The sequence below is a fragment of the Leucopleurus acutus genome, assembly GCF_964270905.1.
Source record: "Leucopleurus acutus genome assembly, chromosome: 20".
Lineage (NCBI taxonomy): Eukaryota > Metazoa > Chordata > Mammalia > Artiodactyla > Delphinidae > Leucopleurus > Leucopleurus acutus.
Genome location: NC_139162.1, coordinates 52,096,697 through 52,123,972, shown reverse-complemented (window position 1 = coordinate 52,123,972; position 27,276 = coordinate 52,096,697). Strand labels below are relative to the sequence as shown.

At 50.2% G+C, this 27,276-nt stretch overlaps 2 protein-coding genes across 2 annotated transcripts in view; one reads left to right on the top strand and one right to left on the bottom strand.

Moving 5' to 3' along the window:
- Positions 1 to 22,317, bottom strand: part of TRPM4 (transient receptor potential cation channel subfamily M member 4) — a 34,396-nt gene extending 12,079 nt beyond the window's left edge. The window contains exons 1-16 of the mRNA XM_082863201.1: positions 22,228 to 22,317; positions 21,852 to 21,919; positions 17,482 to 17,656; positions 16,947 to 17,127; positions 16,668 to 16,831; positions 16,279 to 16,462; positions 11,936 to 11,997; positions 11,600 to 11,785; positions 11,177 to 11,276; positions 8,349 to 8,461; positions 7,658 to 7,990; positions 7,345 to 7,479; positions 4,557 to 4,686; positions 4,233 to 4,378; positions 3,037 to 3,149; positions 2,599 to 2,676 (exon numbers count right to left, since the gene is read on the bottom strand). Coding sequence (XP_082719327.1) covers positions 2,599 to 2,676; positions 3,037 to 3,149; positions 4,233 to 4,378; positions 4,557 to 4,686; positions 7,345 to 7,479; positions 7,658 to 7,990; positions 8,349 to 8,461; positions 11,177 to 11,276; positions 11,600 to 11,785; positions 11,936 to 11,997; positions 16,279 to 16,462; positions 16,668 to 16,831; positions 16,947 to 17,127; positions 17,482 to 17,656; positions 21,852 to 21,919; positions 22,228 to 22,251 — 2,192 coding nt within the window. The 5' untranslated portion in view covers positions 22,252 to 22,317. The remainder of the gene's footprint in view (positions 1 to 2,598; positions 2,677 to 3,036; positions 3,150 to 4,232; positions 4,379 to 4,556; positions 4,687 to 7,344; positions 7,480 to 7,657; positions 7,991 to 8,348; positions 8,462 to 11,176; positions 11,277 to 11,599; positions 11,786 to 11,935; positions 11,998 to 16,278; positions 16,463 to 16,667; positions 16,832 to 16,946; positions 17,128 to 17,481; positions 17,657 to 21,851; positions 21,920 to 22,227) is intronic.
- A 1,360-nt stretch (positions 22,318 to 23,677) lies between these two features.
- On the top strand, positions 23,678 to 27,101 carry HRC (histidine rich calcium binding protein; the record flags this gene model as incomplete). The annotated part of the gene is made up of 6 exons (XM_082863203.1): positions 23,678 to 25,298; positions 25,377 to 25,447; positions 25,987 to 26,055; positions 26,317 to 26,371; positions 26,844 to 26,880; positions 27,065 to 27,101. 6 exons carry the CDS (start codon positions 23,678 to 23,680, stop codon positions 27,099 to 27,101), a joined length of 1,890 nt encoding a protein of 629 aa, XP_082719329.1.
- Positions 27,102 to 27,276: the final 175 nt, after the last annotated feature.

Here is a 27,276-nt window from a genome sequence, read left to right as displayed (position 1 = left end):
ATAAAGGGGCTTCCCTGGTGGTGCAGTGGTTGAGAGTCCGCCTGCCGATGCAGGGGACACGGGTTCGTGCCCCGGTCTGGGAAGATCCCACATGCCGCGGAGCGGCTAGGCCCGTGAGCCATGGCCGCTGGGTCTGCGCGTCCGGAGCCTGTGCTCCACAATGGGAGAGGCCACAACAGTGAGAGGCCCGCGTACCGCAAAAAAAAACCCAAAAAACAATAAAAAGGAATGAAGCACTGACACATGCTACAAAGTGGATCAATCTTGAAAACATGATGTTAAAGTTAACGAGGCCAGTCATAAAAGACCACCTGGTGTATGACTCCATTTATATGGAATGTCCAGAACAGGGAAATCCGTAGGGACAGGAAGTAAATTAGTGGTTGCCTGGGACTGGGAGAAGGGAGGAGTGGGGAGTGAGACTGTTGATGGGTACAAGATTTCTTGCTGCAGCGATGAAAATGTTTTCAAATTTTGTGATGATTTTACAACTCTGTGAATATACTGAAAACGACTGAAAATTGTACACCTTACATGGGTGAACTGAATGGTATGTGAACTACATCTCAATAGGGCTGTTCTTTTTTTGTTTTTTTCAGGCTGTTCTAAAGGAAATAAGCAGAAAGAACAGTAAAAGCTAAAGAAAGTGAGATGCAGAGAGGAGAACCAGCTCCCCAATAATAAGAGAAAACAGACCTGGTAACAAAAATATGTGGTGGGTCAGAATGCTCCCCAAAGTCTGCCATCTTGAATCACCTCCAGGCAGGAGACACACAGATTCCTGGATGCTTCCCTGGAGGAGAAGCATCCAGGAATCTGTCCTTTTACAAAGCTCTCCAGGGAGGTGGCTTTCTACAGTGACTAAAAACACAGATTCAGGAACAAGAAGATCTGGGTTCAAATCCCAGCTCCACGACTGACCAATCACATGATCTGAGGTGGGTGACTTAATGCCTCAGTTATGTCATCTGTAAAATGGGGATAATAATGGACCCTATGGCATAGGGTTGTTGAGAGAATTAAATGAACTGATTTTCAAAACAATTTAGCGCACTGGCTGCCCACTGTGAGTGTTCTGTAACCTCAGCTATTGTCCTCATCATATGGTACAAATGTTGGGAACTCACCAGACAAGGATACCACTATGGATCCTGACATTGGGAGCCTCTGTCTAATTTTTTTCAGTGGTCCAAATTTTTTTCTTAGTATTCTCTTCTACCTTGACAAATATTTTGTATTCTTTGTGCACTGTCTCAAAAAAATTTGTATATACGTAATACATTTAAATTTGACTTGTTTCACAGCAGGTGGTAGGTTTTATAGACTTCTGGCAGTCTGATGATGTTTCTAACAGTTACCAGAAACACTTTTTCTTCTGGAATATTGGGGCTGAGGTTCATCCCTGTTCCCATTCAGATGATTAAAGTAGAGATGGAGGGTGCAAAGATGGAGGGTGCAAACAGAGGAGGGTTCCTCTGTTTCTCTATTACCATAGATTTAGACCCTTATACCTACACACACACACACACACACACATTCAACAAAACAAGTGTATCAATAATAGCAGTAGTAACGCTAGTCCCCATTAACTGAGCACTTACTTTGTGCCAGGCACTACAATATGCACATTTAATACACATTATCTCCATGAATCCTCCCAACTGTTCCATCAGGCATTGTGGTATATTGTATTACTGTGGACCAAATATTTTGGTTCCCTCCCAGTGGGAGAATTAAGAGCTAAGGAATTATCACATGCCTAGTTTTTGCCAATGAAATGTGGGCAAAAGTGACACGTGTCACTTCCAAGTGGAGGCTTTAAGGTCCAGAACCTGGTTTGCCATGTCTCTTTTCCCTCTACCATGAGACCAGCAACATCTCAGCTAGGAGGTGTTTGCTTATCCCGAAGTGGAGACCACGTGGAGCAGAGCCACAGACAACCCAAAAATGGAGCGTGAATGACAATTAAATCCTCACTGTTGCCAGCCCACTGAGAGTTTGGAATACTTTGTCATTGCAGCATTACTCAACCTAACCTGACTAACACACATACAACCTTCTCTTTATAGCAAAGAAAGCTGAGGCTCAGGGGTGAAGCCACTTACAAAGGCAAAGTCGGGATTTGAACCCCGCTCTGCTTGACTCAGAGCCAAGTCCCCCAGCACCTCTGCTCTGCAGAATTAACAGAAGATCGATAAATATTCAATTTCATTTGCTTAGGACTGATTTTGCAAACACCTTCATGGGTACCACAGCACAGAGATTAAGAGCAAAGGCCCTGGAGTCAGAAAAAAAAAATTGGCAAAAGATCCCTAAATGAACCAAATCCACCCGATTCCACTTGCTTTATCAAGACAGAAATACATGTATCATGAAGCAAACTGATTTTCAGTGAGGAACTCCTTGGTGGCAGAACCAAAGTTGAACCAAGCCTTGAGCCTGGCATTTGGGAAACTTCCTCAGTATTTTCAGTGGCTTCATGAAACCACCATCTCCCGAAGCCCCACTTCTCCCCTCTGGTCTTGCTCCCATTACCTGGTGCTCCTGGAGCTGCCTAGGGTGCCCCCTACCCCCGCACAGTGCTGGTGCTTCACTCACTCGCCAGGCCCTTCCCCACTGATGCCCCTGTCCATGTCAAATGCCAGGTCCTTCTGCATGGGCTCCTCATCTGGCTTCCTGGCATGGAGGGACACACAGAGTGAGAAATAAGGGGAGGGCAGGTGGGAGAGGAATTCTCCAAGCCAAACTCAGTCACCCAGAGACATTGCAGGGAATGAGAGGTATCATCCCAAAGTGACCTTCCCCCCGGAGCCATGGCCAGAGGACAGAGGAATTGCCACTAGAGATACTGCAGAGACCCACCCCAAAAGCTTGCTTCCCACAGCATGCTCCCAGTCTGGGGGAGGGAAAGAGAATGAACAAGGGTGGGGGAAGCACTGGACAGACCAAGTAGAAAGGCAGCCAGAATTCAGCAGGAAGTAGAGACTGATCTCCCCTCCCCCCCTCCTCCTGCCAATCTAACCCCAGGGGACTGACCTGAAGGTGATGAGGTTGGTGTAGATGAGTGGGGGGCAAAAGAAGGCGAGAACCAGGGCCCAGATGGGTGTGGTGCTGTCCATCTCCCCCCACCACTTCTGTGTCAGCAGAGACTGTGGGATGTGGGGAGGATTAGGAGCCTGAATCTCCCCACAGCCCTCTCCCAAAGACCCCAGACAAGGATCAAGCCACACTCCAGAGCACAGGGCAAATGCTCACTGTGAGGGCCATAACCACTGGGGGTGGGGGGAAAGGAGTCGAAGGCAAGGAACACCTGTCCCAGATTGTAATAGCGTTAAACAGCCCACATTTGTTAACATGATATACCAGATACTGGGCTAAGCACTTTACATAGATTAGCTCACTTAACCCTCCACACCTCCAGGAGGACAGGTACTAATATTTTCTCCTTTTTCACAGATGGAGCACAGGGAGGTTACAGAAGAGGCAAAAGCTGCAATCCATGAGTTTAACCACCATTCAAAGCAAAGGACTCTGGGAAAGTATTTGAGGTGCCAACAGATCATTCCAAGAAGTGAAATGGGACTTCCTGCTGGGTAGGCAAAACTTCTTGTACTGAGGATGGGACTCTCTTTGCCCCTGTCAGATTTAGATTAAGGAGACCGAGAGTGTTTTCAGAATGTCAGGATTAGCAGGATGGGAGCGACTATGGGGGCACACAGGTCTTCCCAAAGGAAGGGTAGGATTTCCAAAACCAGAGTTCGTCTATGTCCAAAACACTAAGTAATTGTCCAGTGACGCCCTTTTAATTGTTGAAGCCTGGCAATGGACACCTCTTAAGGAAATGGGAAGGACTTCTTGTGTGAGAGGTGAGACTTCTTACTAAAGTCCCGGGTACTCCTCTATCCGGAATATAACTTTTTTTAGTTCCCTAACCAGGGATTGAACCTGGGCCACGGAAGTGAAAGCACCACGTCCTAAGCACTGGACTGCCAGGGGGATTCCCTGGAATAGAACGTTTTAGGAGGGTTGGCTTTCCTGTGGCAGGGTGTGAGGCTTCTTTTGGGAAGAGCAACCCTTCCAGGAGAAGGCTGGGACTTTCTGGAGAGGGGTTGTCTCCAGGTGGAGAGGCTGGTCAAGACCACAGATTGCCCACCGTGGCAGAGGGCTTATCCTCCAGACTTCCCACAGTCCGGCTGAGAACTGTTTGGGATGTTGGTGTCTCAGATGCTCACCTGTACCCCATCCTGGGCAAAGAAGGCACGGGCATCAGCCTGCATGGCAAGGTGGAGGCAGGTGGCATCCCCCCAGAGTGGGCAGCGCCAGAGGAGCAGGTGAGCAGCCCGTTCCTCGCTGCTGCGGTAGCATTTTCCAAAGAGGTCTGGGTGCGGGACATTTATGTGAGAGGGAGGAAGAGTAGTAGGAAGACGGTGTGAGGGAAGAGATGAGGGGATTGAAGGGGAAGAGGCAGAGTGACGAGAGGAGGAATGGGTAGTTTTACAACCCCCTTCATGGCAGCTCCCTGTCTCTGCCCCGCCAGGCACCCATGCCCCACGCACCAACACCCAGCCCCTCAAACTTGGCTGCCAGGTCCTTCCTCCGTGCTGCCTCCTCAGTCTCAGCCTCCAGGCGCCCCAGCACTCGCAGCAACAAACAGGCCCCAAGAGCTGAGGCCACAGAACTGGAACCCTGGAGAGACAGAGACAGGCCTCAAGTAGCTGAGGCAAGCAACAGATACTCTGAACAGCTTGGGAGAGAAGAGGGAAGCGGCCGGGGAAGGAGACGCTTGAGGGAGTAAGGGGTTCTAAAGCTCCTATGGGGACTTCCCTGGCGGCCCAGTGGTTAGGACTCTGGGCTTCCACTGCCGGAAGCATGGGTTAGATCCCTGGTGGGGGAGCTAACATCCCGCACGCCACGCAGCACAGCCAAATAAACAAAGAAGTAAAAATAAAACAAAAAAATAAAAAGCTCCTACATGTACCAGGAAATCTAGAAGGCTACAAACATGACCAAGACTGGATGCGTGCTCAGGAAAGACTATGGAAAGCCCTAAGCTCTCACCTCTGGCTCACCTTTAGGCTCAGCAAAAGCAGGCAGTGAAGGCTAAAGGCAGATTGTAAACAGCCTGCCTAAGTGTTAAAAGTCAGCTCCACAAAGAGCCAACCTGCAAAGTGGAAGGGCTTTATTCCCCCACCCCTGTGCATTTAAGGGAATCTCTGTCAAGTCACTAGCTGACCACTAAGCTAACAGAATGGGATTTCAGTGGCCATACATGACGAAGAATACAGACTTTACAAAAATAGCTTAGGAAAGTCACTAAACAAACAACAACCACCCACAACAAGCAGCAACAACAACCCCTGAAGGAAGGAGTTAAGCTGATTTCCAAAGTTGCCATATTATAATATTCAAAATGTCCTGTTTTCAACAACAACAACAAAAATTATGAGGCATGCAAAGAAACAAAAAAGTATGACCCATTCACAGGACAAAAGAAATTAGGAAACGTAGCCACTGGATTTACTTACTAGAGAAAGACTTTAAATCAACTGTCTTAAATACGCTCAAAAAGCTAAAGGAAATTATGAACAAAGAGCTAAAGGAAGCCAGGAGAATGATGTGTCAGCAAATAGAGAATAGAAATAAAGATATAGAAATTATAAAAAGGAACCAGGGACTTCCCTGGTGGCGCAGTGGTTAAGAATCCGCCTTCTAATGCAAGGGACGTGGGTTCGAGCCCTGGTCCAGGAAGATCCCACATGCCATGAAGCAACTAAGCCCGTGTGCCACAACTACTGAGCCTCTGCCCTAGAGCCCATGAGTCACAACTACTGAGCCCGTGTGCCACAACTACGGAAGCCCGCACGCCTAGAACCTGTGCTCTGCAATAAGAGAAGCTACCGCAATGAGAAGCCCATGCACTGCAACGAAAAGTAGCCCCCGCTCGCCACACTAGAGAAAGCCCACGCACAGCAACGAAGACCCAATGCAGCCCAAAATAATAAACAAATAAAATAAATAAATAAAAATAAAACTTAAAAAAAAAAAAGAAACCAAGTGAGAGGGACTTCCCTGGTGGTCCAGTGGTTAAGACTCCAAGCTCCCAATGCAGGGGGCCTGGGTTCAATCCCTGGTTAGGGAACTAGATCCTGAATGCCACAACCAAGAGCCTGCATGCCACAGCCAAGATCCCATGTGCCGCAACTAAGACCCGGCGCAGCCAAGTAAATAAATATATATTAAAAAAAAAAAACACGGTGAGATCACACCCATTAGGATGTCAATTATAAAAAAGAAAGAGAGAGAGAGAGAGGAAGGAAGAGAAAAGAAAATAACAAGTGTTGGTAAAGATGTGGAGAAATTGGAACACTTGTGCATTGCTGGTGGAAATTTAAACAGTACCACCACTGTGGAAAATAGTATTGCAGTTCCTCAAAAAATTAAACCTAGAATTACCATATGGTCCAGCCATTCCACTCTTAGATATGTCCTCAAAACAATTGAAAGCAGGGACTCAAACAGATATTTGTACACTCGTCATAGCAGTATTATTCACAATAGCCAAAAGGTCAAAACAATCCACATGTCCATCAACAGATGAATGGATAAAGAAAATGTAGTATACCCATACAATGGAATATAATTCAACCTTAGAAAGGAAGGATGTTCTCATACATGCTACAACACTGAGGAACACTTATCTCAATTTAAAAAAAAATCTGTTTATTTTTAACCAATGACTGGATGGGCTGAAAATAACCCAGGGCTGAAGAAGAACTGTCAAGATATTTCTTTGACATAAAGATAGGGTCTATCTTTGATCCTATTCGAATACCTTGACTTTTTTTTAAACTTCTCAAATGTGTCCCAACACCTATGTCTCACCAGCTTTAATCCAGGCCCCCATCTTGGCTGCCTGAAGCTCTACCTTCCTACCTGGCATCCTTGCCTCTAGTCTTGTCCCCTTCTGCATTGCAACTACGACAATGCATCTAAACTGCAAGCACAATTATGCTGAAATGAATCCCCATCAGCTACAGATAATGTCTAACTTCCTCCTACAAGCAACCACTTTGAAAGGATGAGATTGATGCATATATATGAGCAAGGGTAAATGCCCAATATATATTGTTAATGGAGAAAGCAAGTTACAAGAAATGCATGATATGGGGGGTGGTGGTGGGGAGGAAGAAACAGCACTCGGGGTCATATATCAAGAATGGAGTGGGGTGGGGGACGAGGGATATCCTAGGTCAGGGAATCTTACTGCTCAAGCATTGGAGTTCGGTAGAAATAAAGGACAGGAATGTAGGAGCACGTAGAATCAGAGATCAAGACAGCACTCACCATCTCCCAGAAGTACACGGCCATCTGAGCCCTGTTGAGCAGCAGAGCCCAGAGGAGCAGGTCACTCCAGGGTGCCTGCTCCGGGACGGCTTCCAGCAGAAATTCTGAGGTGGCCTTGTCCAACAGCAGAAACGACTGGAGGCGAGGAAGGCGTGGTGGGCGTTGTCTCCGCCCCAGACCTTTCCTGACTCCGCCCCAACCATCGGCCCCACGCCCCGTTCAGTCGCACACCCCGTGCTCTGACCACGCCCCATCCTGGCATAGCCCCGCCCCCAGACCCTTTTGTGCTTCCCCCACCCACCCCGTTCCTTACATTTTCCATGCTGCCATCGCCCAGGTGGGTGCCCCCGGCGGGGAACGTTGGCGCGCACGACTTCCCCAGCAGCATCCGCAGCACCTGCCCCACCTTAGGGGGTTGTGGCTCCGCAGAGGGTTCAGAGACTGGGCTTTTGTTGCCTGTGCTGTGGGACACCTGGTCCAAAAGGCTGTGGATAAGTGAGTTCGGGGGCGCTGCGTTGTAGAGCTGGGCCAGGCGCGTAGGGGTCAGGAAGTGGCCCAGGCTAAGGCCATGGGAGATGAGCAAGCGCACGAACTCTGGCCGGTCATTCAGAAGGGCGTCCATGAGGGAGGCTTCCAGGTGGAAAGACTGGTGGGGGTGGAATGAGTGGGGGAAGAGTTGAGCACAGAGACAGGCAGAAGGCCAGGTGAGGTCAGAGATTAAGGACAAGAGATGGGGGTACAGAGCTATGAGTGACGGATGGATGGATGGATGGTCAGATGGATGGATGGGTGGAGGGATGGATGGGTGGGCAAGTAGATGGATGGATGGATGGGGAGAGAGGGAACAAGATGGGGACAGATGGACAACCAGAGATGGATGGACAATTAAGAGAAGGCTGGGCACGCCATAAAGGAAGATAGAGCCAGATGTCAAAGGAGTCAGGGAGTGGGGCAAATGCATCCCTTTTGTCAGGGTCCCCAGTCGCCAGGCCCCAACCCCTCACCCGCCACTGGATATCCCCCCGGAAGAGTTCACTCTGGGCAATGTCCACACGGTTCCAAGCCACAGCCAAACGCAACTCATCCAGGTAAGCTGAGGCTTCAGAGGTCCCACAGGCTGAAAGGGTGAGAAGGAGAGGGGACAAGAAGTCAGGGGAGGTTGGGAAGATCTGATGAGTGTCTGTATCGCTTCTACTCGAGATGCCTGACATTTAAACTCCGTATAAAGGCAGTGTTGTTGGGCAGAGTCTGGGGTCTTAAGAAGTCAGGCTATTACAAGCATAAGGTCATTCAACCCAGGGGCAGAGGTGAATGTAAAACTCTTCAGACCAGTGGTTGAGAGGCCCCAAGACAAGGAAAGGGAATCATTTATTCATTTAACATTTACTGAGGTAGGCTACAGACCAGGCAGTAAGAGGGATGGAGAGAGATTGGATACAGTCCCTACCCTGAAGGAGCTCATTCCTGGGAAATATGTCCCAGAACCACATAACTGCCCTTAGAGTGATCGGTGCCCTTGGAGGAGGGCACAGAATGTGATTAGGACCCAGGGGAGGCTGCAGTCACAGAGGTATGGAGAGACCCAAGGGAGCCTCCTAGGGGATGCACATTGAGGTAGGGCTTTTGAAAGACCATAGGATTTGGAAGTGTGCATCTAAGACGAGAAAAGAACCATCAGGGCGGCAGGAGCAGCTTGACCAAAAGCCTCGGTGCAGGAAGCACAGGCTATGATGGCCAGTGTGAGTCACTCTGGTTTCCTGCAACCTGGCAGTATTTGTGAGGCGAAAAGTAGCAGAAAAAATGTAAACATTAGCCGGACTTCGGAAGACCTTGGAGGTCATTACATAGAACAAGGAGGGACAAGTGGCCTTTAAAAATGTGATCGGATAATTTAATGGATCCAAAAGTGTGCGGTCAACCTCGTGTGACCTTGGGCAAGTCACTCTCCCCCTCTCTAAGCCTCAGTTTCTTCATCTGCAAACTGGGCAGACGGTCCTTACAGGAAGGGTTAGAGGATCAGGGGCAATAATGTGTGCCAGCTGCTCAGCACAGTGCCTGGCTGTTCCTAGACTCTTATGAAGCATTCATCCCCTTCCCTCTTCCTTCCTCACCTGCTGAAACCCCATCCCTTCAACTCTGCCAACACTGAGACTGTCCAGCCATCTCCAGTTTCCCCAGCAGAGTGTGATCACTTGTACTTCTGCAGGCAACAGACTTAAAACACCACCCCCTCAAACCACATCTTAGAGAGCTGCTGTGTTTCCTCCCAGGACGCTGATGAGTTAACTTCTGTAAAGTAAATCCGATTTGCCGACTGACTGTCATCCTCTATTAAAGGATGTGTCCCCACAAGAAACGGAATCATATTAAGAAGAGTTCCCATTTATTAGGCTCCCCCTGGGGGCCAGGCACTGCCCATCATCTGCCTCTGAGGCTCACAACACTCCTGCCAGGTATTATCTCAATTTTTCAGAGAGAGAAACTAAGGCTCAGAGAGGGAAAGTCTCTTTCTCAAAGTCACACAGCAGAGAGGGGGCCAAGCTGATACTCAAATTTTAGTTTTATCTGATTCCAAAGTCAAAAATAACTACCACACCACAGAACATGGTAGATGCAATTGGGGTGGGGACCTGGAACTCAGAACGCATTACAAATTGACACTATGCCTCTTGGGAGTTTTTATCTAAGTGGGTGTTTTCCCTGTAAAACTCTTCTGACACCAAAAATGACCCTCACCGCCCACATCCCCACAGAGCCCTGGGGATCCCCCTTATCACTTATTTATCCCACCTCCGCATCCTACTAACTCCCAATTCTACTGGCTCTTCAAGGCCGCCCGGTTTAAATACCACCTCCCCATTTTTCTCCCCTTTCTGACAGCAGTTCCTCTCCCATGCTTTTGTCTTGAATTTTACTTAAGGTTATGTCCAAACAACCCTGGTAGGATCTGCTTTTATCTCTGAGCCTAATCTTTGTTGAATGAATAATGAGCTCCATCCTCAGCCTCTACCAAGCACCCATTATGCTCCCTACCTTGGTTTTCATCATTCATTCCTCTAGTGACATATCAGGAGTTCCTTGCTGGGAGACAGCACTCTGGTTTTTCTCTGATGCCACCACCCCTCAGGGCTTAAAACATATCGGAGGCATATAGGAAAAGTAGAAAGGGTGAGTGGGTGGATAGATGGAAGAATGGATGGATGGAAGAATGATGAGTGGATGGAATTGTTACTAGATGTGTGAATAAACTGGTAGAAGGATGGGTGGATGGCAAGATGGATGGATGCTTGGATGGATGGCAGAATGAAGGATGAATGGAATAATGGGTAGATGGAAAGATCAATGTACATATGGCTGGCTGGATGGATAAAGGATGAAAGGATGGGTGGATGGATACAACAGAAGGAAAGCAACGTTGGAACATAATGAAAGCATCTTGGGAAAATTGTCCAAATAGCACCGTGCAAAGCCCCAAAAGGCAATGATAAAAGGAAAAAGATAAAAACGGGCACAGGGCTTCCCTGGTGGCGCAGTGGGTGAGAGTCCGCCTGCCGATGCAGGGGACACGGGGTCGTGCCCCGGTCCGGGAAGATCCCACATGCCGCAGAGCGGCTGGGCCCGTGAGCCATGGCCGCTGAGCCTGCGCGTCCGGAGCCTGTGCTCCACAACGGGAGAGGCCACAGCAGTGAGGGGCCCGCGTACCGCAAAAAAAAAAAAAAAAAAAAAAAAAGGGCACAATTTAGATTAGAGAGGATGGATAAAGTGCCGAGGCCACGAGAGGTGTCCAAAGTTGAGCTGACAACGGGGGAAGTTTTGGGACTCCAAGCCTTACCCTTGACAAGGGCCTTCAAAACAATGGTCTCAAATTCCTCAGGGCCATCATCAGTTGAATAGACTGTCAGCAGCTCCTTCCGACTCATGATCCTCTCCACCTGCAGAATACCAAGTTTTGCAACCCACACCCAACTCCCTGGCCCTGTCCACAGAGCCTGAAGGACCCAGTAGTCTAGGTGCCTAGCACCCTCTACTCCCAGAACCTAGGGGGCATCCAGGCCCCCAGGCCTCTCCTCCCTTAAACCCAGGAGTCCAGGCTCCCAGCCTTTCCTCCCTCATATCCATGAGGCTGGGCCCCCATTCCCCTTCCCTTGGATCCAGGTCTCCAAATCCTCAGCATCCTCACCTCTCAAGGTCCAGGAGCCCAGGTTCCCAGCTCCCTCCCATCTCAGGTTCCAGAATTGGACCCCCAATGTCATACCTGGGCCTGTAGGACCTCAGGGTCCCCTTTGGGGAAGAAACGTTTAATCAGATCTTGGGCTTCACATCGCCTGCCTCCTCCAGTCCCTGGAGCCAGAGTGTAGATCTCTGCCAGGCAGTCTGCAGCTCCCCCAGACCCGGCCACCAGGAGGCAGGGGAGCTGAGCCTGGGTGGCCTTCTCTATCCGCTACAGGACAAAAGGGGGAGTCAGGTTAGGGAAGGAAAGTATTCACACCTCCTGGAGTCTAGATTCCCAGCCCCCTCCTCCCCTAGGACACAGGAGTACAGCCCCCGGCTACTGCCCCCCCTTAGACCCAGGCACCTGAGCCCTTATTACCTTCAACATCTTTTCATCACCATCAATCAAGAGAAGGAGGACAGGGATGTCAATTCCAGTCCCTGAGGAGAGAAGAGAGCACAGGGCTTGGTCACCTCCCATCAGCCTCTGTCAGCGATGGGAGAGAACCACGTTTCCCAGGAGTCCCCAGGGCAAACGCTGGCTTCTGCCTAATCCTCTGTCCGGAGGCACATGAGAACTGTCATGCCTTTGAGGATGTTGGGAGGGGCCAGATCTTGAAGACAGTAATGTTCAATTTCTCAAGGGAGGAGAGGGCTGGGAGCCTGGACTCCTGGGTTCCCGAATGAGGCATGAGTCAATCCTATAACTGATTAACCATCCAGGAGCCAGGAGAGGATGAAAGTGCAAATAGAAAATAAAGGAAATAAGGAATAGAAAGGACTATCCAAATACAATAAAGATATTTATCAAAGCCCAATAGCAAACTCATATAAGTTTTTTACGAACTCTATTCCCAATAAAATAAGAACTGAAACAACATTACTACTATTCACACTTATCTGGGAGTTTTGAGCTAATGTAACAATGCAAGAAAATGAAATAATTGGAATGAAAACTTGTACATATATTTTTTAAGCTGAAAGAGACAAAGGTATCTATTTGAAGGAAAGATGATTTATATTCTCAGAAAATTGGAGAGACTCCACTCAAAATAACTAAATATTAATAAGAGAATTTGGTTAAGAGAATTAATACAAAAAAATACACAAAAATAAAAAACTTTTCTACAACTATTATAATATGTATCTTATCCATGTTTTCACAAAAATGATAAAATACCTGGGAATTAATTCATACAGAGGTATAATACTTTTATAAGGAAATTGATAAACATTATATAAGAACAAGTCCTGAATAAATGGAAAAACAAATACCATGTTAACCTGTCACAATGTAACACATAAATTCAATGCAGTTTGGAGAAAGAGGGAGGTAGGAGGAGGTTGGCAGTGTTTTCCTGTTTTTTTCTTAATGGAACAAAATAATTTTTAAATTCATATGAAAGAATTAATATCAGAGGAGTTAAGAAATTTTTGAGAAATGACAGTAGGGAGAAACTTTCCCTAATATATATTCAAACGTCTTTAAACTGCTGTAAACAACAACAACAGGAACAAATATATATATATATATATATATATATATATATATATATATATATATATAATTTTTTTTTTTTTTGGCCATGCTGCACAGCATGTCGGATCTTAGTTCCCTGACCAGGGATTGAACCTGCACCCCCTGCATTGGACATGCAGAGTCTTAACCACTGGACCACCAGGGAAGTCCCAAACAAAATATATTTTTGGCACAGGAATAAATAGAGAGGTAGAAGAGAAAAAGATTCAGAAATACTTCAACATATAAAGGAACTGAATATACAACTTAAGTGGCATTTCAATTTAGCTGGAAAAAGATGGTTTATTTATTAAATGGACATGAAGAGAATGTGGTTTCCCATTTGGAAGAAAAAAATGTAGACTCCCTATCTCAAAACACCTAAAAATCATTTCCAGATGGATTAAAAGTTTAAACATAAAAATATAAGATATTAAAAAAGAAGACTTAGAATATTTGTATAGCATTGGAGTGAAATGGACCTTCCTAAAAAACCAAGGGAAACCAAGGGGCTATAAAAGGAACAACAAATATATCTAACCACATAAAAATGATAGAATTTTTATGGAAGTAGACACCATAATTAAAGTATCTTCTAAAAATTTTACATCTAACAGTCAAAGCGTTACTAAGGACAGGATACAAAGAATTCTTACAAAAAGACAAGAAAGAAATAACCCAATTCAAAAATGTGCAAAGAATATGAATAGACAACTCATAATTGAGGAAATCTGATTGGCCAACAAAATATATGTTTATATCTTTTAACAGTGGTTAGATAAACTAAAAAATCGAATGAAAAGTGGCATGTCACTTTTTACCCATCAAATTTGCCAAAAAAAAAAAAAAATTTAAACCAAGAGTATCCAGAGCTGGTTAAGACTGGACAGAAAAGGAAACTCTCACACATTCTCGATGAGAGTGAAAACTGCTACACACTTTAAGAAAGTGATCTAGTACTATCTATTAGTATACACACAGAGCAATCTCACTTGGGGGATCTACTGTATAGAATTTAAAACACCTGGATGTAATTATGGATGTTCATACAAAGATATTTATTCAGCGTTGTTTGTAGTGCCAAACACTGATAGCACTTTAAGTATCCACCAATTGAGAAAAATTTAAATAACAGATGGTACAACCATTACCAAGGAATATCATACAACTATTAAAAGGAGATACAAGATAGAGAAGTTTGTACCTAAAAGGGATGGTTATAAGAAAGTGATATGTATATGTATAGTATAAAAGAGAGAAAGGAACACCACTGAGCATAGCATAGGATTTTATAAGCATAGACAAAGATATAAAAGGATTAACTCCAAACCATATAACACAGATTACCCCAATAGAAGGGATTGGAGCTGGGAAGGGAATTTTCTAACGTCTTTTTATTTTCTTCTTTGACCAGTGGGTTATTTACAAACTACAATTCAGGCAATGCTATGAATTTCCTTATATACCTTCGCATGGTTTGATTAGTACCAATAAACACATATTAAAGCTGCCATAAAATATTATGTTGAGTGAAAGAAGCCAGTCTCAAAAGGTCATGTATTATATTATTCCATTTATTTAGCTTCTGGAAAAGAGAAGACTAGAGTGATGGAAAACAGATCAGTGGCTGCCAGGGGCTGGGTGCAAAAGGAATGCCTTCATGGTAACAGAACTGGTCTATGTCCTGACTGTGGACATGAATCTCTACACACGCCTAAACTCACAGAATTATACACCCCAAAAAAGTCAGTTTGCACCCCAAAAAGATAATTTTACAAATAAGATTAAAGTTGCCGAAAAGCTAAGTAAAGTTTAAGAATTAAATGGGGGACTTCCCTGGTGGTGCAGTGGTTAAGAATCTGCCTGCCAATGCAGGGGAAACGGGTTCAATCCCTGGTCCGGGAAGATCCCACATGCCGTGGAGCAACTAAGCCCGTGCACCACACTACTGAGCCTGCACTCTAGAGCCCACAAGCCACAACTATTGAGCCCTTGTGCCGCAACTACTGAAACCCATGCGCCTAGAGCCCGTGCTCCACAACAAGAGAGGCCATCGCGATGAGAAGCCTGCGCACCACAACGGAGAGTAGCCCCTGCTCGCCACAGCTACAGAAAGCCCGCGCACAGCAACGAAGACCCATTGCAGCCAAAAATAAATAAATACTTAAAAAAAAAAGAATTAAATGGACACTTTTTAAAATACAGGAAATGTTTATAAAGAAGCAGGTTTCTGTTTAGTTGACTTTCTACATTGGACATTTCTTTCTGTTTTAGTGATTTCTGCCCTGTCTTTATTATATCCTTGCTTCTACTTTCTCTAGATTTGATTTGCTCTTCTGTTTCTAGGATTTTTTTTAATTGGAGACTTAAATCATTGATTTTCAATCTTTCTTTTCTTTTCATTTTAGGTAAGCATTTAAGTCTACAGATTTCCCTCTAAGTACTGCAATAGCTGCATCCCCAAAGTGTTGGTATGTCATAACATTATTATCATTCAGTTCAAAATATTTTCTAGCTTCTTTTTTTTTCCTTCTTTGATCCATGGGTTATTTACAAACTACAGTTCATGAAATGATATGGATGAATCTCACAGAAATAATGTCGAATATGAGAAGGCAGAATTTAAAACATGGGTTTGGTGTGATTGTATTCATATGAAACACGGTCAGAACTACTCTTTGCTGTGACAAGCAGGATAGGGTGGCTCTTGGGTGCGGGCAGGAAGCTTCTGGGGGCTGGTATTACTGTTTCTTGATCTGGGCGCTGGCTGCATAAGTGGATTCAATTTGTTAAAAATTCATCAAGCTGGGCTTCCCTGGTGGCGCAGTGGTTTAGAGTCCGCCTGCCGATACAGGCGACACGGGTTCGTGCCCCAGTCTGGGAAGATCCCATGTGCCGCGGAGTGGCTGGGCCCGTGAGCCATGGCCTCTGAGCCTGCGCGTCCGGAGCCTGTGCTCCGCAACGGGAGAGGCCACAGCAGTGAGAGGCCCGTGTACCGCAAAAAAAAAAAAAAATCATCAAGCTGTCTACCTTTCGGTATTGTAGATTTCAAGAGAATGATTTTTTCAAACACAGCAAATGATGGGAGGCGGCACTTGACCATAGGAAACTCCCCCTGGCCGCAACCCCCAAATTCCTACCAGATCTGACCACTGGGATCCTGAGCCTTGGGCTGTGAATCCCCAGTGGAAGGAGCCACTCACCTCCCACGCCCGTCTTCTGTTGGGCAAGGTAGGACTCGAAGCCCAAGCGGAAGCGGTTCTCGCCGCCCAGGCGGCCGTGGGTGCCGTCGTCCACCAGAAGGAAGGCCGAATAGTTGTAGTCGAGAGCAAACTGGACCCCATCCTCGGGGTCACCGCGCCACCGGTACCTCGCAGGAAACGAGCCCTGGGGGACAAGTGGCCAGACCAGGGAGTCTTTCCATCAGGGCCAAGAGGACAGACACCCAGCCCCGTTCTCCCTCAGACCCGGAACTACAGGTCCCCAGCCCCTCCTCCCTCATACCCAGGAGTCCAGGCCCCCAGCCCCTCCCCCCTCAGACCCCAGACTCCTGGCCCCCAACCCCCACCTTGTCCAAGACCCTGGGTCCCACCTTGGGGTTGATGAGGGTGTCTCTATTCCGAACCACACCCCAGGGGGCCACGCCCATGGCCACCACCTTGTTGCCCCCAGTCCTGGCTGTCTGGTGGTCCCGCACTGCCACACCCACATGCCGTCCAATGCCCTTGTGCAGCCCTCCGGTGACAATCCAGGCCCCTACACAGCGACACAGACTGGTGGTGAGGTCCCCCACACACACAGGCGGGAGTGGGGAAAGACAGAATTCCAGGGGAGTGGGGGAGATGGGGGGCAGCCGCCCACCCTCAGTCACCTGTGTTCTGGGCAGCCCGCACCAGCCCGCGTCGCAGCAGGTCCTGCAGCCAAGTCTGGAGGGTGGGGCCCCCCGACCCCCCCAGCACTGACACCACCAGGTTCGGGGCCTGGAAGCCCCATATGTTTGTGACCAGATTATAAACTGTAGCTGGATCCGTGCGGTCAGAGAGCCGGAGGAACTGTGGACACACAAGAGGAAGGGACACGGGGAGGGGGACAGAGACAGAGAGAAAGGGACAGAGACGCAGAGAGAGGAGCACAGAGATGGGGGGAGGGGGGACGGAGACAGAGACCCAGAGGGGAGGGATGGAGACCCAGAGAGAGGAGGACAGAGACCCAGAGAGAGGGGGACAGGCTTAGAAAAGACAGACAGGGGTGGAGGGGACAGGGATCCAGGAGAGGTGAAGATAGGGATGGGTAAATGGGGAGACACAGCGTTCAGTTGGGATACCCCCAGACCCTGGCTCCGGGAGCCCCTGAGGCATGCAGCCCCACTGGTCAACCCTGGCCCTGCCCAGACATGCAAGCCTCACATTGCTGGCCTTGCGGCCGGCACCCAGGAAGTCCAGGTCTCCGAAGGCATCTGTGGGCTTCTCCGTGGTGTGCAAGTCACTGTCCCATACGGTCACCACAGCTGCCCCGAATGCATCCTCCACAGCCACTGATGGGTGGGCACACCGGGGTTGCCCACACTGGCACAAGGTCCCCCTGAGGGGGGAGGGGAAGGAGGAGGATGAAGCCCAGAGGCGTCTGCACCGACCCCAAGCACCCTGTAGAAATGTCCATATTTCTGCATCTCCCTCCAGAGGAGCTCACAGTCCATACTGACCCTGGCACTGGCCCTCCATGGTTCTGACCAGCCTGAGGGAGAGACTGGGGCAGAACAACCACAGTCACCTCACCCACCAGCAGGAAGCCACAGTGGCTCAAGAGCACCTGAGCAGGGAGGTCTGCATACCAGACCCCACACCTCACTGTTGCCTCCAGGGCCTGACGTGGAAAAGTGCAGGGGGCCATTGGGGATGTCCTTGCTGCCCCCAGTTCAAACAGATGGTATTCACACGAAAAGGAAAATCAAGCGAGTGATCACAGAGCACGCACGCACTAGAGGCCAAGGCAGCTGTGTGACTCTGAGCAACTAGTTTCATCTCTCTGAGCCTAAATTTCCACCTCAAATGCAAAGGCAGTGATAGCCCAGCCTACGTCATAGAACTGTGAGGGGCCAATGAAATAACACAACATTTCCTAAAATGGGGGCCGCATACCAGATCCGGTCTCCGTGAACTCCACACTGAGCTTCAAATAACCTTGAACAACACAGTAAGAAAGTCATTCCTTTTTGAGTTCTCCTAATTACTGTCAAGGAGAGAGGATCAGCTGGGTGCTAGATTGTTTTTAATGCCTAACTCTTTACTTTTTCTTTTTAACAGTTTTGAAAAGCTGGCCTCGGGCTCAGAAAACTGCGCTGGCAACAGCATCCACTTAGACGGTAAATACTTTTTGCCTAGTTTTCATTGTGATTGTCTTTTATGGCTTGTTTCTTTCTCTTTGTGGCAAATGGAACAGATTTTGCATTTACGGTGATCACATGTGAAACTTCTTTCCCCCTAAATAAATACGCAAGTATCCCTTGTTACCTAATGGGACTGGCACCTGAGTTTAAAAACAGCAAGCCACACAGGTTTGGGAGATGAGGGATTTATTTGAAAATGTATCTAAATCTCTTTGGTCCCTGATTCCAGAAGGGATTCAAATATCGGGGGAGACCTGCATTTATGTAAACAGAATGAGCCATGATTTAAGGACTAATTTTACGGAAAGAATAGCACAGGTGGTCCATGGATTTGACAAGAGTTGTAAAGTCACTAAAAGAATGGCCAACAAATCCAAACAGAATACACCAGCTCCTGGCACAGTGAGAACTATAGGATACATCCCTCCCTCTTCCTGAGTCTACCGCCAGGGTCCTGGCATGCCTCAGTTTACCCACTTGATCCTTTCACCTATCTCAACCCCGTCCCTGGACCCCCCGCCCTCATTCCTGTCCATCTACTTCCCACGAGCCCTTCCTGGCAAAATTTCTTCATGGAATGTTCCAGAACCTGAACTGTCCAGTACAGTAGCCTCTAGCCACACCGTGCTCCTTATAGTCAAATAAATTAAAATTAGATACGACTAAAAATTCAGTTCCTCAGTTGCTCTGGCCACATTTCAAGTGATCAGGAGCCACCCGTGGCCAGTGCCTGCCATACTAGATGTGGATATAGAACATTTTCACCATTGCAGAAACTTCTGGTAGACAGCACTGGCAGACTCCCCCTCTGTCCGTCTCATCTCCTACCCCCCTTTCTCTGTGTGGCCACTGAAAACGAAATTGTTCCCGATAAAATCAGCAATTACCTGCACATCCCCGAGTACAATGGCTCCTATTCAGGTCTCATCTGACTCCGACAAAGTAGCACTGGTCATATCTAAAAGGCTGACTCAAGAAAAGCTTTTCCCTGGCAGAGCACACCCGTTCCCCTGGCTGCTCTGTCTCTGCCTCATCTGTGGCTTTCTCTTCCTCTGTGCCTCCCTTGAGTGTAGGTGTTCCCCAGAGCCAGGACCACATGCCTTCCCTACATGGGTCTCAAACTCAATGCCCCCAAGGGCCAGGCAGGTAATTACGTAAGAGAAAGAAGCATCAGGTGGAAAATTATAAGCGGATGTGCCGGAGGCTGTGCTGACTTGAGGCAGCATGTCTGTCTTGAAGCATTCAGAGACAAGTTTTTAGCAATCCTTTCTTCCGTGGAAGAAAAAAAAGAAAACATCGGCCATAGAATTGCCAGTTTGCAACCTCCTCTGATTTTACACTTTCTTCCCCCCATCCTACTTCCACTTCAGTTTCCATTACCACCTACAGCTAGGACTTCTCAGATCTTGGATGGAAGTCACAGACCTTTCCTGAGTCCCTGAACCAGGTGTGCAATGCCCCTGGCTCCCCCAGGCCCCTCCCACACACGAAATCCCACTCTGAGCTGGGCAACATTTCCCAAACCTACTCATGCACCTGGGTTCCTATCTCGGGGACAAGCTCACTGTTTCCCAGGCCCCAGACCAGATGTCTGGGCCCATCCTCCCCTCTCCCCTCTCACTCTGCAAATCCATCGGTCCCCAAGCTCCTGTCCTTGAATCTTTGCCCTATCCCCACCTCTCTGTGTCCCCTCAGCCCTGGCCTGCCTCAGGCCTGTTCTCCTCCCACCTGTCCCTTGCCCAGCCTCTTCCCCAGCTTCCTGAACTCCTATTCATCCTCATGTGGCCCTCAGGGCATCTATCCACACCCAGAGCTGACTCTGCCCCTCCCATGGCTCCCCGGAACACCAAGACGGAACACCAAGACTCGGTCCCAACCCCTCGGGGTGACATTTGAGGCTGTCTGACTACTGGCCCTGCCCTCCTGCTTGATATCCTCTTTCAGATGCTCTCTGCACCTTGAACTCTGCCCCATTTGCAAGCCACATAGTCAATAGGGAGCAATTTATACTTGTTCCCACTCCTGGAATCCAACCCACCTTCAACTGTCAAACTCCAACTTTATCACCTTCCAATGTCACCTCATTAGCCCCTCCTCCTACAGAAGCCATTGGTGACACCCTGTGTCCCCTCCTCGGACTTAACCAGATGCCTTCTCTTGGCTCCCACTGGGCCCAGTGGCTTGTCCTTTGCAGCTCCCATCTCCTTGCCTTATAATCATCTTCCTCCCACCAGACCAGAGGTTCCTAAAATTCCTTGACCGCCCTTTCCATCAGTAAAAGTTTTTGAGCACTCACCCCCAAATAATAGATATGTTTATTTATACATAATTCAAGCCATCCTGCACTAATATAGTCATAATAAAACACACACTAAATTAGGAACGTTGACATTTCCCATACCCCAAAGATTGCCTTGAGGACACTAGAAAGCCAGAACCCACTTGAGAGACCATCACTGAAGGCCAGGAACTCCTAATGGTGGCCACTCCCCACCCCTCAGCCACCCAGCACAAGCACAGGCCCTACACATGCTAGTAATTGCTACCTTCCGGTGGTTCCTATGGACATATTTTCCAGTGATTACTATGTGCTGGGCACTGTTTCAGAAATATCATAAGCAGTAACTTGTTTAATTCTTACAATATCCGCAGGAAATGGAGCCTGTTTTTTTTTGGTTTTTTTTGTTTTTCTTTTTGCGGTACGCGGACCTCTCACTGTTGTGGCCTCTCCCGTTACGGAGCACAGGCTCCAGACGCGCAGGCTCAGCGGCCATGGCTCACGGGCCTAGCCGCTCCGCGGCATGTGGGATCTGCCCGGACAGGGGCACAAACCCGTGTCCCCTGCATCGGCAGGCAGACTCTCAACCACTGCGCCACCAGGGAAGCCCTAGAACCTGTTTTTATGCCCAGATGATAGATGAGGCCCAGAGAAGTGAAATGATTTGCCCGAAGCCACACAGCACTTGTCCCAGCTGAAATCTGAACCCTGGCAGGGCCTGTGCTCTTGAAAATAATGCCCCCTTGGAAGTGCTGAGTGAGAATTTCTTGGAGGAATGAACGAACAAGTGAATGGATGAAACAGAGACAGCCAAGAAAGAAAGACAGAGAAAGTGACACCAGGAGGCAGAGACACACAGAAGGGACACGGGGAAGGAAAAAACCAGAACCCAGCCCTGGGTCTTGAACACTGAACCTGAGCGGGAGGATGGGAAATTGGAAGTGTTTGCAGACTGACCCAAGCCCTCCCCGAGGTAGAGAGCCACCAGGGAACGCCCTTGGGAGTATCGGCTCTGACTGGGGAAGGGAAGGAACCGAAAGGCGGGGTCTGCGGTGGACGGGGTCAGCGGACCCGGGACACTCTGGGGTCTGTCCCCGGGGCGAACTCCTCACCCCGCATCTGTGGGGTCAACGATGAAAGTCGTGCACGTCTTCTTCTTGAAGATCTTGGGGATCCAGCTCTGGAGACAGGAACAAGGAGTGGTGGGGTGGATCCAGTTAGGTCCTGTGGGTCACGGAGTGACCCACCCGCGCGCTAGCCGGAGACCCAGGAGTCCGGGACCCCAGTGCCCTCCTCTCCCGGACTCAGGAGACTCGACCCCCCCAACCCCCACCCCAATCCGTCCCCAAGGACCCTGGAGTCCGGGCCCCTAGCAACCCCTTCCTTTGTCTGACCCAAGAATCTGGGTCTCAAGCACCCTCCTCTCTGGAAACCAGGAGGCCAGGCCCTAGCTCCCTGTTCCCTCAGGCCTGGGTCCGGCCGCTGTACCTGCTCCTTCTCTGCACCCACCATGCTGCCGCAGCCACCGAAACCTATCCGACTCCCGGCATTCGATCCACCAACCCGGGTTCTAGATGCGCCCTGAACAAACCGGATCCGCCACTTCCCAGCCCAGCCTTGGGCGGGGCCAGGTCTGGGGGGCGGGGAATCTCGGAGAAGCGTAGAGCGGGAGGCGGGGCAAAGGGTCGGACAGGATCCAGAGAGAGGCGGGCAGGGACCCAGGGAGAGGGGGACAGGAACCCAGGGGGAGGGGGACAGGAACCCAGGGGGAGGGGGACAGAGACGCAGAGAGGAAATGCCAGCGATGAGAGAGAGGGCACACTGACCCAGGTCGGGGGATGGGGGGCGGGAAACACTAAGACTTAGGCGGGGGCAGAGAATCAGAAAGGGGGAACAGAGATTGGGGGGGCGCTACGTTGACCCAAAGAGGGAGAGAGAAAGATTTAGATGGGTGGCAGACACTCAGACTGAGAGGGAGAAGGGGACAGAATCCTCAGGAGGGGGGCAACAGGGACGCTGAGAGAGAGCTGGTGAAGAAACAATGACAGCGAGAGGGAGACCCGTAAAGAAGGATGGGAACCCAAAGAGCGAGGGCGACAGTGACAGGATGAGGAGTGGGAGGTACTGCTATGCGGACCGGCAGGGCCACATGTCTCCTGCCGACTCTCTGACAGGGACAGCTGCGGCCTCCTGGGTAACCTGAGCCCCTTGCCCCCCTCGCTGTATTTATAGCCCTGGCCTGGCGCCATCCCCTGCCCCCAGATCTGAGTTCCAGGGACAGGAGGTCATGAGTGCGTGTGCTGGAGCAAAATTCCTTTCACGCCATTCCAGGGCTTCCATATTGGCATCCACCTTCTCAGCAGAGTAGCCCGTTCTGGCCAGAAACTCCCCATAATCTAACCCCCAGTCCTTCCTGGGCAGGGGTTTCTCCCCTCAGATACATCCCTCCTGCTACCCTCCCCCATGGCCCAGGCTCCCCCCAAATTGGCCTACTAAAAATCTAGCCATTGTCTTTGCAGCTGCCAAACATGAACTTGTTGGCAACCCAAAGTCAAATCCCTTGGCTCCCCTCTCCTGGCCAAGGAGAGACCCCTTCATCCACCCCTTCCCCAGCTGGGAGGGGGAGGAGCAGGAAGGGAGGGGCAGGTGGGGACTGACCCAGAATAACTCGGGGCTGAGAGTAAATTTAGCCACAGAGAGGGGAGGGGAGAGACCCTATTGGCTGGGAAGTGGGAGGGAGGGCCGGAGAGGAGGGTAAGGGGCTCTGGAGACTGCCTCAGAGGGCCTGGCTGTGAGGGCCAGGGGACAGAGGCTGAGAGAGACACAGCAAAGGAACAACACAGGGAGAAAGAAACAGAAGGAGCCCAACGTTCATCCACATAGCCATAGCCACAGTGGGAGCCAGCCCTGGGAGAAGCTCTGCTGCCTGTCTGTCCCCATGGGCCACTGTGGGCCATGGCTGCACACTTTTCTCCTCTGGGCTGCAGTGGCCAGCCTGCTTCTCCCCACTGCCGTGACCCAGCAGCTGAGAGGGGCTGGGCTGGGGCCCAGCAACTGGAACGACAATGCAGGAGCTTCGGGGCCCTCAGAGGACGCATCGGGCAAGTTTGGCCACCCCACGCACAGCCATAGAGGCCACGGAGATGAGAACAAGGATGTTTCCACGGAGAGTGGGCATCATTTCTGGGGCCACGGAGACCACAGAGAAGAGTATGAAGATGTCTCCAGAGAATCCCAAGACCATAGGTACCAAGGCCACAAGGTGGGAGATGAGAACACCTCTGATGAGGAGGAACATACAGAGCATGCTCAGCAGGCCCGTGGGCACAGAAGCCATGGGAATGAAGAGGCGGATGATTCAGCTGAGCACGGGCCCCACTTCCCCAGCCACAGGAGCCATGGCCGTCAAGATGAGGACGAAGACGAAGTTGTGTCCAGTGAGCATCACCATCATATTGTCAGGCATGTACCCCGAGGCCATGGAGAAGAGGAGGATGAAGAAGAGGAAGAGGAGGATGTCTCCACTGAGTATGGACACCAGGTCCACAGACACCAAGACCACGGGAAGGAAAAGGATGAAGATGTCTCAGATGAACACCACCATCATGGCCCCAGCCACAGACACCGAGGCCATGAAGAAGAAGAAGATGATGATGATGATGTCTCCACTGAGTACATACACCAGACCCACAGGAGTCAAGGCCATGGGAAGGAAGACAATGAAGATGTCTCAGATGAACACCACCATCATATCCCTAGCCACAGACATCAAGGCCACAGAGACAAGGAAGATGAGGATGAGGATGTGTCCACTGAACACTGGCACCAGGTTCCCAGACATACCCACCATGGCCTTGGAGACGACGAGGAGGAGATCACAGTCAAGTTCAGCCACCATGTTGCAAGCCACCAGCCCCAAGGCCACAAGAGCACTAAGGAGGAGGACTTCCCAGAGGAACATGAAAGAGCAGTCCGTGGCCATCACCACCACGGAGTCCCCAAGGAGGAAGATGAGGACACCTCTGCCAAGCTTGGCCACCAGGCTCCCAGCCACAGGCAGCAAAGCCACAGAGATAAAGGGACTGGCCACAGAGGGTCCATCAAAGAGGAGACTAACCACCAGTCCCCAGAATACATGGGGGTAAAGGATAGAAGCCATTTAAGGGAGAGTGATTCTGAGGAGGAAGAGGAAGAGAAGGAAGAGGATCACAGCTCCCATGAAGATGATGATGAAGGTTCAGAGGAGGGAGGAGAAGGTACCCACCATGGCAGGCTGGACCAGGAGGATGAGGAAGACAAGGAGGAAGGTCATGGCCTCAGCCTGAGCCAGGAGGAGGAGGAAGAGGAGGAGGAAGACGAGGAGGAAGAAGAGAAGGAGGAGAGGAGGGAAGAGAGGGCTGAGGTTTGGGTCCCACTGAGCCAAGACCACCAGGAGGAAGAAGATGAGGAGGAGGGGCTGGAAGAGGATGAGCTCCCCTTCACCATCATCCCCAACCCACTGGCCAGGAGGGAGGTGTCTGGAGGTGCCTCCAGTGAAGAGGAGAGTGGTAAGGACATGGGTAAGTGATCTGACTGGATGATGGGGGTGGGGAGGAGCGGAGTCAACCTGGGTCACTGCTGCCCTCTTGTCCCCACAGATCAGCAGGATGCCCAGGAGTATGGGAACTACCAGCCAGGGTCCCTGTGTGGCTACTGCTCCTTCTGCAATGTATGTCCGCAACCCAGCTCCACCCACCAAGCTGTTCCTAGAGTTTGTTCCTGGGCTCTGGTGTGCCTTGGGAGGGCCCTGAGCAACGGGCCCGAGTAAACAAAGACACTTTTGGGGCCAAGTCGGGGACAGACTGGAGGCCAGGAGGCTGGGGAGGAGCCTGGGATAGTGGTCCAGGAAAGAGAGGGTGAGGCCTGAGCTGCACTTGCAGATGTGGGGACAGGGAGGAAGGTTCAAGGCAGAGCCGAGGGAGGTGGGACAGGACTGGAGACTGACAGGCTATGGGAAGAATAGGAAGAGAGGGGGTGAAGAGAGTACCCAAAGGTCCAGCCCACAGTGACAAGGGGATGTCGGGGTGCCTTGCAATAGGGAAATGAGGGGGTGGGAAGCAGGTTAAGCAGGTTGGAGGAAGATACTGAGCTCAGTGTCAGAAGTAATGAGGCTGAGAAGTTGGGGATATGTCCAGTGGGCAGGGTGGAGGACTGGCGGGTGGCTCCCAAACGTCCCTCCCTGCCTAACCAGGCTCCTCTGGTCCCCAGCGATGCACTGAATGTGAGAACTGTCACTGTGACGAGGAGAACATGGGAGAGCACTGCGACCAGTGCCAGGTGAGACTTCTCCCAGACTCAAGGATCCACCAGGTTTCCCGACAGCCCGGGACCATCTGAGCACCCCCAGCCCCAAATCTTCTGCCCTCAAACTGACCTAACCCCTTACCCCTGATGCAGCCTTGACTCCAAACCCGATCCTGCCTCTGACCTTAACCTCCGCCTAGCTAGCCTCCTGCCCAAGTACGGCCCACACCCCATCCTAACACCGCCCCTGACCACCTCATACCGCTCATTCTCTCTCCCCACCCCCGCCCCCAGCACTGCCAGTTCTGCTACTTCTGCCCGCTGCTCTGCGAAACTGTCTGCACTCCGGGTGAGCATGGGTGGGGCCCAGAAGAAACCTGATGAAGGGGCGGGGCCTGGTGGGTGGAGTCAACCTGAGGAGCAGGCTGGAAGGTTGTGGGCGTGGCTATGTGCGGAGGCGTGGCCAAGGCTGGGACTCTGTGACGAGCGGGAGGAGCACGGAGGGGCGGGGCCGGGCAGAGGGAAGGTTGGGGATAGGTGCCAAAACCTAAGAGGTTCGGATTGAGGGGTTAGCCTAGAACCAAGAGGTTGGGGCCAAAGCAAGTGGAATTCGAAGGACGCGGCGGGGCGTGGGGCTATTGGAGAATGGGAACACTTAGAACACTTAGAGCCAGGAGGAAGGGAGGAGTCGCTGTAGAAGGAATTAGTTTGGGGGAAGGAATGCAGAAAAGGGGGCGGAGCTAGTCCTGGTCCTGGACTGAGTGAAAAGTGGCCCCCAATTTCACCCGTGGTGTACCCCTCAAGCCTCTTCTCTCCTACAGGAAGCTACGTCGACTATTTCTCCTCGTCCCTATACCAGTAAGTGTGTGGAGGGGGGATGTTTAAGGGCCCCGTTTAGAAAGGTGCTGTCCCGCTATGAACTATTGGAAAGCCCTGAGCCTCTAGTCCCCCCTTGGTGAAATGAGCAGGTTAACGATCTCTAAGCGCCCTGGTGTGAGCTTTGGACACTTCGGCTGTCCAACCTCTGCGTCCTTCTCTCCAGAGCCCTGGCAGACATGCTGGAAACTCCGAAACCCTAACCCAGACACACGGCTGCGGCGCAGATACATCTCCCTGGCCCTCCAACCCCTTTCCACGGGCCATATTTATTTCTCTGAATAAACGTGCTCCCCGAAACTTCATTGTCAGGCCTGGGGTCTGGATCCTCTGGGCACCGGGGAATGCGGGTGGGGTCTGAGGGAGAAGGGGCCTGGA